We start from the raw sequence: 16,677 nt of genomic DNA on the forward strand, positions 1-16,677 counted from the left end.
TCTATGCAATACCCCGTTGCTGCCGGTCTCACAAGCAGATAAATCTAAGTGGAGATTGGTGCATGATTTGCGAGCGGTAAATGTGGTGAACTAGATATACCTGTCTGACTGCTCCTGTGGCTCCTCCCAAGACCCTGCTGACTACCCCTGTGGCTCCTCCCACAGACCCCTGTATAAAGGCGACTGTGGCCTGCTGCTCTCCCTCATTTTCCCCAGGATGTAGTGTTGTCCTTCAGTCAATAAAAGCCGATAATCTCACTTCCTAAGTCTCGGCGTGAGTTATTGATGGTGCATCAGTAAATGATGTGGTAGAGGACTGGCCAGCGGTAGTCCCCAACCCACACACGCTTTTGACTAATGTTCCACCAGAAGCAAGTTACTTTTCAGTGATTGATTTGTGTTCGGCTTTCTTCAGCATTCCTCTAGCCGATCAGTGTCAGTATTTGTTTGCATTTACTTACAGAGGTGCTCAGTATACCTATACCAGAATGCCGCAAGGATTTAAACATTCACCACACATTTTTAATCAGGTATTGAAGGCAGACCTAGAGGGCATGCCATTGGAAAGTACTTTGTTACAGTATGTGGATGACCTGTTGATTTGCTCCCACAGCGAGGAACAGTGTGAGCAGGACACTATAACTCTGTTAGAGAAGCTAGCGTACGAAGGACATAAAGTATCCAAAAAGAAACTGCAATTTTGCACGCAGCAAGTGGAATACTTAGGCAGGGTAATATCCAAGGGAGTGAAGGCGATAGCACCAGATCAGATTGAGGCAATAACTAAGGTCCCCAAACCCCAGACTGTAGGACAGATGATGGTGTTTTTGGGAATGGCAGGGTACAGCTCAGATTGGATAGGAGAATATGCTGAGATTGTGGCACCTTTGAGAAAGATAATGAAAGAAGCAGGACATACCAATTTGAAGAACGGCTTACAGTGGAATGGAGAGGCGGAGATAGCTTTCAATACTATTAAGCCGGAATTGCAGTCAGCACCAGCATTAGCTTTGCCTGACTACGAGAAGGTTTTTCATTTGTATGTATCCAACCAACAGGAGGGTTATGTCACAGCGGTTCTAACACAAGAGACAGGCACAGGAAAAGTAAAGCAGCCGATAGCATACTACAGTACGAGACTAGATGAGGTGGCTCAGGGGTATCCACCCTGTTATCAGGGATTGGCGGTGCTGTACTATTCATATGGAAAGGCATCATCTGTAACCCTGGGCTATCCTGTGACTCTGTACACACACCACAAAGTAGCAGAATTGCTAGAAAGGGGGAAATTTGTGCTGACGCCAGCCAGGATAGCAGCATATCAGATGCTATTGACATTTCCAGACATAACTATGCAGAGATGCACTACCAGTAATATAGCCGATTTTGTCCCTTTGGGCTATGAAGGAGAACCCCATGATTGTGTAGGGAAGACGATGGCATTTGCCAAATTGAGAGCAGATTTACGGTCAGAACCATTAGCGGATGCAGATAAAAAGGTTCTGTTCGTAGATGGCTCTTGTTATAGCGACTATGATGGAAATCATGCAGGGTTCTCAGTAGTGCAGCAGGACCAGTCGAGCTATAAGATTATTAGGATGGAATCCTGTCCCCAACCGTGTTCCGCCCAACTAGCGGAAATCAGAGCCCTGACAGCTGCATGTGAAATGATGGAAGGTGAGAAAGTAGACATCTATACTGATTCGGCATATGCTCATGGAGTATGCCATTTGTTTGGGGCAGTGTGGAAGCAGAGAGGTTTTAAAAAAGGTAATGGAGATCCCATACAACATTGTCAGCAAATTCTAGACTTAATAAAAGCCATGATGAAACCTAAAGCATTGGCTATAGTAAAATGCCAGGCACATAAAAAGGGAAATGATGTAATAATAAAGGGAAATCAAGCTGCGGACGAGGCAGCCAGAAAAGCGTCTGGATGTACGTCAGCTGTCATTGCCCCCCAGGTCAGCCTAACTCCAGAACCTGAGGTAGAGGACCTAATTGAAATACAAGGTAAGGCAACTTTGGTAGAACAGACAATGTGGAGAAAAAGGGGGGCCAAGCAGAACCCGGAAGGCTTGTGGAGCACGGAAGACGGTTTGTTGGTAGCGCCCACCCCTCTACTGACGTTTCTGATTTCAGAAGCACATGGGATGGACCATTGTGCCAGGGGGGAAGTGATAATGAAAATAAAGAAGGATGGTTTTTGGTCACCTTATTTACAGGCTTCAGTGGACTTTGTCTTGTCACAGTGCGAGATATGCGCACAGAATAATGTTCGGAAGGGAATTACAACCCCAATAGGTCACATTCCTGTACCTGAAGGACTATTTAAACATCTAGTGATCGATTACGTAGACATGATAAAGACAGTGAGAGGGAAAAGATACATGCTGGTAGTAATTGATCGATTTAGCAGATGGGTGGAGGCGGTACCTTCAAGAGATCAAGGGGCAAAGACAGTGGTAAAATTTTTGACAAATGAAGTGATGCCAAGGTTTGGAATACCTACAGAAGTTAGCTCAGACAATGGTTCAGCTTTTATCCAGAAAGTGGACAAACTGGTACTACAGGCGCTGAGGATAAAGCAAAGATTTGGATGTGTATACCACCCTCAGTCACAGGGCATGGTAGAGAGAATTAATGGAACCCTGAAAGCCAAACTAAACAAAATTTGTGCAGACACTAAACTTAATTGGGTCGATGCTTTACCGTTAGCATTGATGAGTTACCGCATGCAAACTAATCGAGTGACATGCCTGACACCGCATGAGATGCTCACTGGGAAGCTATCATACCTGTGATGGGGTAAGCAAAAATGTTGAATGGATAAACTATATATACTACATTCAACAGAGATTCATCAACTACACCGATGATGCACTGGAGGCCTTAGGGCAACAGCTGGATGCAACTAGCAGGGTGGCGTGGCAAAACAGACAGGTACTGGATTGGCTTTTGGCAGAAAAAGGGGGTGTGTATGTAATGTTTGGAGAACAATGCTGCACTTTCATACCAAACGATACTAGCCCAGAAGGGTCTTTCACCAGAGCAATGAATAAATTAAAGAATCTGCGGACGGAGGTCAAACAGAATGCAGGATTTGAACATCAGTTCTTTGATTGGTTGGAAAGTAGACTCGGAGGATGGGGAGCATGGCTGACTAAAGTAGCAATAACTGTCAGTATTGTTGAGCTGTGCATTTGTGCTGTGCTGTTTTCTTCCTTGTCTCAAATCTCTTGTAGTGCATGCTGCAACCAAACACTTTCCAATGCTCGTGGCGATTACTGAAGCAAGCTTAGTGGAGAAAGAAACACCGAAAATGTATCGTTACAGCCTACAACACCTGCAGGATGAACAAGAGCAAAATGACAGTGTGGGAGTAGATTGTAATGGCTTCTGAGTCTTTTTCCCTGTCTCAGATACAGAGGGACAGGTTTTTGGCTCAGCGGCCCAGGGTAACAGAGAGAGAATACTTTGAGGTCTTGCCGCAGAAAATTATAGTTTAACCCAAGATTTGGGAATAAGTGCTTGAGTTTATTGGGGCTTTTGTGCGCAGACTCTTAGTCTTTTCTCTGTGTGAGACCCTCAAAGAGGGGATATATTGGAGTATAAAAGTATAAATTTTAAACTTGCTATTTGCTATGCATGTACCCAATTTAGTAGGAGAATGAAATCTTAAGAATGTAGAAGACAATGGTGTGTTAATGAGAGGTAGCTAAGAGATGTAGATTAGAACATGATTAAGTCACAAAATCTTAAGAATGTAGAAGACAATGGTGTGTTAATGAGAGGTAGCTAAGAGATGTAGATTAGATCATGATTAAGTCAATGGGTAGAAACAATAGTGGCAGGATGTATGTGTGATACGCAACTATAGACTATAGATATGCTAATGCAACTGGACCAGGAGATTGCTATAAAAAATGCTATGTCCAAAGGATCGGTGGGCAATCAGCGACTAGCTCAATGACTGTCTCAGCTTTGATTTGCAAATTAAAGTTTAATACTTCTTGAAGAATCTTCTGCGTCTCCTGGTCATTTGTGGGGCACAAGAAACCACGACACTTCCACCTGACTAGATTTTCCACTTCACTTGTCATCCCATGGTTCCTTCACCCTACCATTCTTTATCTTCCTCACCGGGACAAATTTATCCCTAATATCCTGCAAGAGATCCTTAAACATTGACCACATGTCCATAGTACATTTCCCCGCAAAAAATCATCCCAATTCACACCCGCAAGTTCTAGCCTTATAGCCTCATAATTTGCCCTTCCCCAGTTAAAAATCTTCCTATCCTCTCTGATTCTATCCTTTTCCATGATAATGCTAAAGGTCAGGGAGCGGTGATCACTGTCCCCCAGATGCTCACCCACGGACAGATCTGTGACCTGACCCAGTTCATTACCTAATACTAGATATAGTATGGCATCCCCCCTAGTCGGTCTGTCAACATACTGTGACAGTATTGGTGGCAGTGTGAAATGTCAGGAGGATGTTATGAGAATGCAGGGTGACTTGGACAGGTTGGGTGAGTGGGCAAATGTATGGCAGATGCAGTTTAATGTGGATAAATGTGAGGTTATCCACTTTGGTGGCAAGAACAGGAAGACAGATTACTATCTAAATGGAGTCAAGTTAGGAAAAGGGGAAGTACAACGAGATCTAGGTGTTCTTGTACATCAGTCAATGAAAGCAAGCATGCAGGTACAGCAGGCAGTGAAGAAAGCTAATGGCATGCTGGCCTTTATAACAAGAGGAGTTGAGTATAGGAGTAAAGAGGTCCTTCTGCAGCTGTACAGGGCCCTGGTGAGACCCCACCTGGAGTATTGTGTGCAGTTTTGGTCTCCAAATTTGAGGAAGGACATTCTTGCTATTGAGGGAGTGCAGCGTAGATTCACAAGGTTAATTCCCGGAATGGCGGGACTGTCATATGTTGAAAGATTGGAGCGACTGGGCTTGTATACACTGGAATTTAGAAGGATGAGAGGGGATCTGATTGAGACATATAAGATTATTAAGGGATTGGACACACTGGAGGCAGGAAGCATGTTCCCGCTGATGGGTGAGTCCAGAACTAGAGGCTACTGTTTAAGAATAAGGGGTAGGCCATTTAGAACAGAGATGCAGAAAAACTTTTTCACCCAGAGAGTGGTGGATATATGGAATGCTCTGCCCCAGAAGGCAGTGGAGGCCAAGTCTCTGGATGCATTCAAGAGAGAGTTAGATAGAGCTCTTATAGATAGCGGGGTCAAGGGATATGGGGAGAGGGCAGGAACGGGGTACTGATTGTGTATGATCAGCCATGGTCACAGTGAATGGCGGTACTGGCTAGAAGAGCCGAATGGCCTACTCCTGCACCTACTGTCTATTGTCTATTGACAGGAATCCATCCTGGGCACACTTAACAAACTCTGCCCCATCTAAACTCTTGGAACTAATCAAGTGCCAATCAATATATGGGAAGTTATTGTCACCCATGAAAACAACCCTGTTATTTTTGCACCTTTCCAAAATCTGCCTCCCAATCTGCTCCTCAGTATCTCTGCTGCTACCAGGGGGCCTATAGAATACCCCCAGTAGAGTAACTGCTCCCTTTCTGTTCCTGACTTCCACCCATACTGACTCAAAAGAGCCATTACCCACCCTTTCTGCAGCTGTAATAGTATCCCTGACCAGTAATGCCACCCCTCCTCCCCTTTTTCCCCTCTCTTTATCCCTTTTAAAGCACTGAAATCCAGGAATATTGAGAATCCATTCCTGCCCTGGTGCCAGCTATAGATATGGAAAACTGACTTCCTCTCAGGGGAATGTCAGTGTTACACAAGATGCATACCCTATACATCTTAAAGAGAACAGTTATGCTTCTCCACTTAAACGGTATTTTACATAGAAACATAGAAAACCTACAGGACAATACAGACCCTTCGGCCCACAAAGCTGTGCCGAACATGTCCTTATCTGAGAAATTACCTAGGGTTACCCATAGCCCTCTATTTTTCTGAGCTCCATGTACCCGTCCAGGAGTCTCTTAAAAGACCCTATTGTATCCGCCTCTACTACCATCACTGGCAGCCCATTCCATGCACTCACCACACTCTGTGTAAAAAAAAACTTACCCCTGACATTTCCTCTCACCTACTTCCAAACGTTTAAAACTGTGCCCTCTTGCTTTTTGCAGGGATCATTCCCTCCACAACTGCCTAGTCCTCACGTCCCTCCCCACAGATCTCCCACCTGGTACTTATCCCTGCAAGCGTAAGTGCTACACCTGTCCCTACACCTCTTCTCTTACCACCATTCAAGGCCCCAAGCAGTCCTTCCAGGTGAGGTAATACTTCACTTGTGAGTCTGTTGGGGTAATCTATTGCATCTGGTGTGACCTCCTCTATATCGGCGAGAACCGATGCAGATTGGGGGACCACTTCGTCGAGCACCTCTGCTCCGTCCACCACAACAGAGTGGATCTCACGGTTGCCACTTGCTTCAACTCTGCTTCACATTCCCATTGGGATATGTCCATACATGGCCTCCGCTACTGATATGATGAGGCCAAGCTTCGGTTGGAGGACCAACATCTCATATACCGTCTGGGTAGTCTCCAGCCCCTTGGTATGAACATCGAATTCTCCAACTTTCGGTAATTCCCTCCCTCTCCCTTCCCCCATCCCACCTTCACTCTGTCTCCTCTTCTAGCTGCCTATCACCTCTCTCATGATTCTGCCTTCTACTACTACCCATAGTGCTTTCCCCTTAGATTCCTTCTTCACCTCTCCTGCCCTATCCTCTCCCTGCTTCCCCTCCCCCACCCCTTGATCTTTCCTCTTATTGGTTTTTCACCTGACACATTCCACCCTCCCCCACCTTTTTTATAGGGCCCCTGCCCCCTCCTTCTTTAGTCCTGATGAAGGGTCTCGGCCCGAAAAGTTGATTGCTCCTTTCAACGGATGCTGCCTGACCTGCTGAGTTCATCCAGCTTGTTTATACGTGTTGATTTGACCACAGCATCTGCAGTGTACTTTGTGCCCTCTCGTGTTAGCCTATTTCAGCCCTGGGAAAAAGCCTCTCATCATCTTATGTATGTCTATCAGGTCACCTCTCATCCTCTAACTCCAAGGAAAAAGGCCGAGTTCACTCAACCTGTTCTCATAAGGCATGCTCCCCAATCCAGATAACATCTTTGTAAATCTCCTCTGCACCCTTTCTACGGTTTCCACATCCTTCCTGTAGAGAGGCGACCAGAACTGAGCACAGTACTCCAAATGGGGTCTGACCAGGGTCCTATATAGCTGCAACATTACCTCTCGGCTCCTAAACTCAATCCCACGATTGATGAAGGCCAATACACCGTATGCCTTCTTAACCACAGAGTCAACCTGCGCAGCAGCTTTGAGTGTCCTATGGACTCAGACCCCAAGATTCCTCTGATCCTCCACACTGCCAAGAGTCATGCCATTAATACTATATTCTGCCATCATATTTGACCTGCCAAAATGAACCACCTCACACTTATTTGGGTTGAACTCCATCTGCCACTTCTCAGCCCAGTTTTGCATCCTATTGATGTCTCACTGTAACCTCTTACAGCCCACCACACTATCCACAACACCTCCAACCTTTCTGTCATCAGCAAATTTACTAACCCATCCCTCCACTTCCTCATCCAGGTCATTTATAAAAATCATGAAGAGTAGGGGTCCCAGAACAGATCCCTGAGGCACACCACTGGTGACCGACCTCCATGCAGAATATGACCTGTCTACAGCCACACATTGCCTTCTGTGGGCAAACCAGTTCTGGATCCACAAAGCAATGTCCCCTTGGATCCCATGCCTCCTTACTGTCTCAATAAGCCTTGCATGGAGTACCTTATCAAATGCCTTGCTGAAATCCATATACACTACATGTACTGCTCTACCTGTATCAATGTGTTTAGTCACATCCTCAAAAAATTCAATCAGGTTCGTATGGTGTGACCTGCCTTTGACAAAGCCATGCTGACTATTCCTAATTATATTATACCTTTCCAAATGTTCATAAATCCTGCCTCTCAGGATCTTCTCCATCAACTTACCAACCACTGAAGTAAGACTCACTGGTCTATAATTTCCTGGGCTATCCCTACTCCCTTTCTTGAATAATGGAACAACATCTGCAGCCTTCCAGTCTTCCGGAACCTCTCCTGTCCCCATTGATGATGCAAAAATCATCGCCAGAGTCTCAGCAATCTCCTCCCTTGCCTCCCATAGTAGCCTGGGGTACATCTCATCTGGTCCTAGTGACTTATCTAACTTGATGCTTTCCAAAAGCTCCAGCACATCCTCTTCCTTAATATCAAAATGCTCAAGCTTTTCAGTCCCTACAATTGCCAAGGTCCTTTTCCGTAGTGAATACTGAAGCAAAGTACTCATTAAGTACCTCTACCATCTCCTCCAGTTCCATACACACTTTTCCACTGTCACACTTGATTGGTCCAGTTCTCTCATGTCTTATCCTCTTGCTCTTCACATACTTGTAGAATACCTTGGCATTTTCCTTAATCCTGTCCGCCAAGGTTTTCTCATGGCCCCTTCTGGCTCTCCTGATCTCTTTCTTAAGCTCCTTCCTGCTAGCCTTATAATTTTCTAGATCCCTATCATTTCCTAGTTTTTTGAACCTTTTGTAAGCTCTTTTCTTCTTAACTAGATTTACAACAGCCTTTGTACACCACGGTTCCTGTACCCTACTATTCTTTCCCTGTCTCATCAGACCGTACCTATGCAGAACTCCACGCAAATATCCCCTGAACATATGCCACATTTCTTCCATACATTTCACTGGGAACATCTGTTCCCAATTTATGCTTCCAAGTTTCTGCCTGATAACCTCATATTTCTCCTTACTCCAGTTAAATGCTTTCCTGACTTATCTGTTGCTCTCCCTTTCCAATGCGATGGTAAAGGAAATAGAATTGTGATCACTATCTCCAAAATGCTCTCCTACTGAGGGATCTGACACCTGACCAGGTTCATTTCCCAATACTAAATCAAATACAGAACTCTCCTCTTGTAGGCTTATCTACATATTGTGTCAAGAATCCTTCCTCAACATACCTAACAAACTCCACCCCATCTAAATCCTTGCTCTAGGGACATGCCAATCAATATTTGGGAAATTAAAATCTCTCAGCAAGACAACCCTGTTATTATTGCACCTTTCCAGAATCTGTCTCACTATCTGCTTCTCGATGTCCCTGTTACTATTGGCTGGTCTATAAAAAACACCCAGTAGTGTTATTGATCCCTTCCTGTTCCTAACTTCCACCCACAGAGACTCTGTAGACAATCCATACATGTCTTCCTCCTTTTCTGCAGCCATAACACTATCTGTGATCAACAGTGCCACAATCCCACCTCTTTTGCCTTCCTCCCTGTCCTTTCTGAAACATCTAAAACCCGGCACTCTAAATAACCATTCCTGTCCCTGAGCCATCCAAGTCTCTGTAATGGCCACCACATCATAGCTCCAAGTACTGATCCATGTTCTAAGCTCATCCGCTTTGTTTATAATACTTCTAGCATTAAAATATACACATATCAAAGCATCAATCTGAGCACGTCCCCTCTGTATCACTTGCCTATCTTCCCTCTCGCACTGTCTCCAAGCTTTCTCTATTTGTGAGCCAACTGCCTCTTCTCCAGTCTCTTCAGTTCAGTTCCCACCCCTCAGTAATCCTAGTTTAAACTCTCCCCAACAGCCTTTGCAAACCTCCCCGCCAGGATATTGGTCCCCTGGGATTCAAGTGCAACCCGTCCTCTTTGTACAGGTCACTCCTGCCCCAAAAGGGGTCCCAATGATCCAGAAATCTGAATCCCTGCCCCCGCTCCATTTTCTGCACTGAAGAAGAAGCTTTTAGTAGCGCAACATCTAGGTACAATTTGAGACTGATTAATAGTATGGAAAAAAATGATGGCCTTTTCCAGTTTTTCTTTGTTAAAATCCAGCCAGTGCTCCAGTCTGTGGCTGGAACTTGAAATCTGCTAGGGTGCACATGTAGTTAGATTGAGTGTTACAAACTAATGACAAATTGCCAACTATCCCATTGTAAATGAAGCAGTCACTGAAATTTATCTCAAACTCAATAGGGTATCCAACCATGTAATACAGTTATCATTACATTCATTTCAAAGATAAAACTGCACTGTGGCCTTAACTGACAAAACGAGTGATTTTTTTTTAAAATAGTGTGGATTGTACATTTACTGTTTGCAAAAGTAATGTAAAGCATAAGTGGTTTAAAAATTATTTGTTAATGATTATTTTTATCAAGGGAACAAGCATGAGCATATTTTTGTTATTCCCGGTATTGGCATGACAGTAGATACATGATAGAATCCATGAAATGCTCTCTGTTTTGTTAATAAATCTAACAAGAACTGTTTTCTCTCTCACTAAGATCAAATAACTTGGGACCAAACATAGGGTGCATCTATAGATTTTCTCATGTTTCAGATGTTCAATCTTTGGAAAGCATATATAAAGATTAAATTTATCATCTCTTGCTTATGACGTGTAATTCGGTTTGCAATAAAACAGAAACAAATAGTGCAAAAACAGCCTGCATAACAAATCAGTGTTTTTTTGGAAATTTGATGGCAGAGGGGAAGAAGCCATCCCTGACCTGTTGAGTATGGGTCCTTCCTCATGGTAGTAAGGAGAAGAGGGTATGTCCCAGGCAATGAGGATCATTAATGACACATGATGCCTCCTTAAGGTACCGCCTCTTGAAGGTGTCCTTCATAGAGTTGTGCCTGCTAATGGTGGAGATGGCTGAGTCTATAACACTCTGCATTCGAGGCTCTATACCTGCTTGTAATGCAACCATTCGGAATGCTTTTCATTGTACACCGACACTACAGGAATCAATAGTTCTTGTGGTGGCGTACCAAGTGTTCGCAAAGTCCTCACAAAAATAGAACCACTGGCATGCCTTCTTCATGGTTGCATCAATATGTTGGGCCCGGGGTAAATCTTCCGAGATGCTGACGCCTAGAAACTAGACGCTGTTCACCTGCTGACCCCTCGGAGAGGACTGGTGTGTGCTCTGCAGAACACAATCAGTTCCTTGTTCTTGCTGATGTTGAGACCAAGGTTGCTGTTGTGTCACCACTCAACTAGCTCCCGTAAACCTCCTGATCGCTGCGTGTGATCTAGCAACAGTGGCGTCATTGGTGAATTTATAGCTGACGTCTGAGCTGAGCCTAGCCACACAGTTAAGAGCATAGAGAGAGTAGATCCGTGGGCTAAGCACACAGCCTTGAAGTGCGCCCTTGTTAATGGTCTGCGAGGAAATGTTCTTACCTATCCACATTGACGGTGGTCTCCCAATAAGGAAGTTCAGGATCCTGTTGCAGCGGCCTAGGTTTTGAGGCTTGGTTAATAGTACTGAGGGAATGGTGCTATTGAACACTAAACTGTAATTGAGAAAGAGTAACCTTACAACTGGGTGCTCTAAAGAGTGGAGAGCCAGTAAGATGGCACCTACTTGTAGACCTTTTGTGGAAGAGCCATAACCAACTTCTTGAAGCACTGCATCACCGTGGATGTGAGAGCCACTATGTGACAGTCACCGAGGCGGCATACCTGCTCTTCGTGGGCACCAGAATGATTGCTACCCTTTTGAGCAGGTGGGGAATCTCAGAACAATCTGCCTCAAAATCTTGGTTTCAGTACCTAGGGCAGGTATACCATCGAGGCCGGGATGCCTTGCCAGAATTCACCCTCTTGAAGGATATTTGAACATCGACCTCCGAGACGAGATCACAGAGTTGCCAGAAGCTGTGGGGATTTACACAGATGTAGTGCTAATTAAAGAAATGGGCTAGCATCTAATATTCAGGAAATATTGGAGCCATATAATATCACTGGTGGAAGAAATGACTTAGTAGCTTCATACCCATTCTAGCCATAATTCAATCTGTTATCAGATAAATAATTCGTTTAAGACGGGGTCTGAGTCCATAGGACGCTCAAAGCTGCTGCGCAGGTTGACTCTGTGGTTAAGAAGGCATATGTTGTATTGGACTTCATCAATTGTGGTTTTGAATTTAAGAGCCAAGAGGTAATGCTACAGCTATATAGGACCCTGGTCAGACCCCACTTGGAGTACTGTGCTCAGTTCTGGTTGCCTCACTACAGGAAGGATGTGGAAGCCATAGAAAGGGTGCAGAGGAGATTTACAAGGATGTTACAAGGATGTTACAAGGATTGGGGAGCATGCCTTATGAGAATAGGTTGAGTGAACTCAGCTTTTTCTCCTTGGAGCGAAGGAGGATGAGAAGTGACCTGATAGAGGTGTATAAGATGATGAGAGGCATTGATCATGTGGATAGTCAGAGGCTTTTTCCCAGGGCTGAAAAGGTTGCCACAAGAGGACACAGATTTAAGGTGCTGGGGAGTAGGTACAGAGTAAATGTCAGGGGTAAGTTTTTAACTCAGAGAGTGGTGAGTGCATGGAATGGGCTGCCGGCAATGGTGGTGAAGGCGGATATGATAGGGTCTTTTAAGAGGCTTTTAGATAGGTACATGGAGCTTAGAAAAATAGAGGACTATAGTTAAGCCTAGTAATTTCTTCTTCTTCTTCCTTGAGTTTTTACGGCAGTTGGCATCCACACAGTTGCATTACTGCCATCTTCAGGATTTACTGTCCCTCATTGTCCATTCACTTGACTGCCTAAAGTCGCCTGTCCAGTTCCGTCGCCCTTAAAAAACTAAACAACCATTTCCTCCCCTGATCACTCTCCCCACATTCCAATGAAACTTTAACACTGTTCTCTACCAGTCCTATTTTGCATAATTGTTGTAGCATTTGTTGTCTTTCCTGTGCAAATTTCCTGCATGAAATAAGGATATGCTCTACTGTTTCAGTCTCCTGACATAGATTGCAAAAACCTGTCGGATGTTTATTTGTGATGGCCAGAGTACCATTAAGGTTGCTGTGCCCAATTCTCAGTCTACTTATAATTACTTGCTCCTTCTACTTTACTCCCCTACTCCTTCCCATAACTACTCTGTTCTGAATTGAATGTAAATGTCTTCCTTTTATTGCTCTATCCCAATGCTGCTGCCACTGTTGATTTATCCTTCTCCACGCTATGCTCTTCCCTTCTGATTTTGTTAGTTTAATATTGACCTCTACAGATCCTTTTTTGACTGCTGCTTTTGCCAGCTTATCTGCTCCCATAATACCCGAATGTGCTGGAACCCACATGAATGCGATATTTTTGCCTTGTCTAGCCAGTCTTGAATTTGCAATCAGGATTTCATAAAGCAGATCCTGGTGTCCTCTAGCTGTACCCACCTTAATGCTTGCAAGGGCCGATACAGAATCGTTACATATCACAATATTATTACAATCAACCTGCTCACTCCATTCTAGTGCTAACAATATGGCAAACATTTCAACTGCATAAACACTCAAGCAATCTGGCGTTCTCTTGCTAATTTCCATTTGATAACTCGGCACAACAATTGCAGACCCCGTTGCTCCAGTTTCTGATCCTTTGATCCATCTGTAAAAAGTCTTTATATTTACATTCCCTATACCTATGATACTCACTGAGTATATCAGCCGTTTCATTACTGCATTTAATCTTAAGCAACTTCAAATCTACAGAGGGATTTTCTAATACCCAGAAAGGTCTGACAGGCCACAGCACACTTGGACAAAACTCTTTATCATATACACCCATACCTTTTGCTGTTTGCTCTCCTGCCCAGTCAAAACTAGTAATTTCTAAGGTAGGGACGTGTTCGACACAACTTTGTGGGCCGATGGGCCTGTATTGTGCTGTAGCTTTTCTATGTTAAATAAAAACACACAATGCTGGCAGAACTCAGCAGGCCAGACAGCATCCATGGGAGGAGGTAGTGACGACGTTTCGGGCCGAAACCCTTCATCAGGAGTGCACTTCCCGTTTCTACCTCCTACCTATGTTTTCTATGTTTCACTCTGTTTTTCCCTGGTTTTATTTGTTCTACGCATTGGATAGTGGGACACAAATTTGGTTAATCCCTTTGACATGCATCGTGCCATTCTGTCCCTTGTTAAAGGGGGGAAGTCATCAGCAGGAAATGTACAATATTAAGATTTATAGTTGTGGTGAGTGTTCGATTTCTCAATGTCATCGCTTTTAAGTAGTTCCCATGGCAGTTTATGGTTAGCTTATTATGCTTAAAGCAGTCCTGCTTCTGACCTTGCTTTTAAAGCACTTTATCAGTAAGTTTCTGAATGATGTTGTAAGTGGCACTAGCACAATCTTAGGGAGAGTTCAGCTGCGCTGGAAGAAGAAAAATGATACTAGATTAAAAACTACATCTGCTTCTGAATGCTATTAGCATATTTGTATTTTTAAAAGAAGACTCTTAACTGGCCTCCTTGCTGCCTTATACAACAGATTATAATGCTGCATAATCCACTGGGATAACCTAACACAGGAAGGTGTTAGCTATTGCAAGATTTTCTGTCATATTAGAAGAGACCTGGATCCCTGTGGGGCATTAAGTAAATTAACCTGCCAATTTTTGACTGTTCACACAGCAGGGCTTGATGGGTTTCAAACTAGTTCTGAATATTGCTATATGAAGAAACTGATAACTGTTGTTAAGAATAGTGAGCCACATATCACCAATCACATAGATGCCCATTTATCAAACTGAAAATGATTTCAATGACCATCATAACCTGTACCTTGGATGACTTTCATCTGCATCTGCTAAATAATGGTAGCCTTTACACTTCCCTATCTCCCTTGTCCTTAAGGAAATTATCTTCCGTGTCTTTCCTTCAGGGGAAATGTTTTCTGTGATTTCTTTATACCTGGATAAAAACTCTAACATAACTTTCATTGTGCATATTTTAACTTCCCTGTACCACCCAATGGTTTTAAAATATTTATTCATTCTCCTTCTTCTTCTCTTTATGTTATCTTTTTTGGTGTAAAACCTGTTTTATCTTTTCTGGTGTACTTTTATTTGTCTATCCAAACCTATTGAGGTCACATTCAGATGTAACAAACAATCTGCTCAAGGAACTCAATGGCTTAAGCAGCACCTGTGGGAGGGAAAGAATTGTCAACATTTTGGGTCCAAACCCTGAATCAGGACTATCTTCTGAATTTCTCTTCTGATGACCTGAATATTGGATGTAGAGGGAACAAAGTATTTTTGACGTGGACGAAGATCACCAGCCCCCCTGCTGCCTCATTCTAAAGCTATCTCTTTACTGCCAAATACAAGCCAAAGACAGCCTTATGCTGTACAAAGTCACATATTCGTTCATTTCAACAATTCTGCACCAACCATTTAAATTTACATCTCTTTTCTCCAAAAAACCTCACACATCTTAACATGACCTACTTAAACTATCCCATAATTAGCTCTCTTCAAATTGCTGAAGCTTTTTTTTTAATTTAAAAAGAACCTTGAATTTCATGGCAAAATTCTCCTCATCCATTTGATCTAGAATAATTTTTATTTTCCTTTCCTTGTCTGCTGTTGGATTGTCACTTTTGATCAGTTCAATGCCCTCTTCGCGGTATTATCTTCCTTTAATATGTGTTAGTCTCTTATGAATATCACCATTCTGAATGCTTTTTGCTTGCTTTTACGTTTGCACAATTGTTTTTTTTTGTCTGCACATTGGGTGTTTGGATTTTCTTTAACGGGTTCTTCTGGGTTTCTTGTTTTTGGTTGCCTGTAAGAAGATGAATTTCAAGGTTGTATAATGGATACATACTTTGATAATAAATGTACTTCAAACTTTGAACATCACCAACTGCATAAATCTCATTATCTTAAAAACACGTCAGGAGAAGGAATCACCCATGTGACCTCTCGACCTTGCTTTGTCTTTCAATAAAATCTTGATTAATCAATGTCTTCTCTTGTGTTTTAATTACAATTTAGCTTAACCAATTATATTTACTTAAGAGCCATCTTTCAACCACATCTTCATTATTCTGTAGGAGGAGCTTAAAGGAGAAAGAAATAATAGAACCAGAGAGAAAGGGAGTGATATAACACACCTTCTTTTACCAAGCAGTTATAACTAAGACAGTAATTATATTCTGGAGCATTGTCAGCTTTTCCAGGGAATAGCAAAAGCGATTAGAGACCTTGGCCCCTTTAATCTTACACTCAGCACGGCTGTCATCTAGTGGAATCCAACTAACTTGGCTAGCAAGACAATTGTAGACATCAGTCTAGCACTGCTTTAAGAGTTCCAGAAGCCAGCGTCTGAAACTGAACTGAATGTAAGCCAGTAATCCTTATGATGGTCCTCTTGCCTCTCACTTTATATCAGAGGAAATCAGGTCAACTCAGGAAAGCTGAGAAGTGGTATACCACTATCCGAATAGGTATAGCACTTTGGATACTGTTGGGGGAGATTGTCAAGCAGAGGAAGATAGATAGATAGATAGATAGATACTTTATTCATCCCCATGGGGAAATTCAACATTTTTTCCAATGTCCCATACACTTGTAGCAAAAACTCATTACATACAATACTTAACTCAGTAATAATATGATATGCATCTAAATCACTAACTCAAAAAGGATTAATAATAGCTTTAAAAAAAATTCTTAAGTCCTGGCAGTTGAATTGTAAAGCCTAATGGCATTGGGGAGTATTGA

The 16,677-nt window shown here is 43.1% G+C and overlaps 1 protein-coding gene across 4 annotated transcripts in view; it reads right to left on the minus strand.

Annotated features, from left to right (window-relative positions):
• The window catches only part of hyi (hydroxypyruvate isomerase), a 128,046-nt gene that overhangs the window by 54,529 nt on the left and 56,840 nt on the right, over positions 1-16,677 (minus strand). For 2 of the 4 annotated variants that reach the window (XM_073062794.1, XM_073062795.1), the window contains exon 9: positions 15,292-15,736. The exons of the other annotated variants lie outside the window; for them this stretch is intronic. In XM_073062794.1, the coding sequence (XP_072918895.1) occupies positions 15,618-15,736 (119 nt within the window). In that variant the 3' untranslated portion in view covers positions 15,292-15,617. Of the gene's footprint in view, positions 1-15,291; positions 15,737-16,677 lie in introns of those variants that run through there. 4 annotated transcript variants of the gene reach the window in all.

Source organism: Hemitrygon akajei, chromosome 12 (assembly GCF_048418815.1).
Source record: "Hemitrygon akajei chromosome 12, sHemAka1.3, whole genome shotgun sequence".
Taxonomy (NCBI): domain Eukaryota; kingdom Metazoa; phylum Chordata; class Chondrichthyes; order Myliobatiformes; family Dasyatidae; genus Hemitrygon; species Hemitrygon akajei.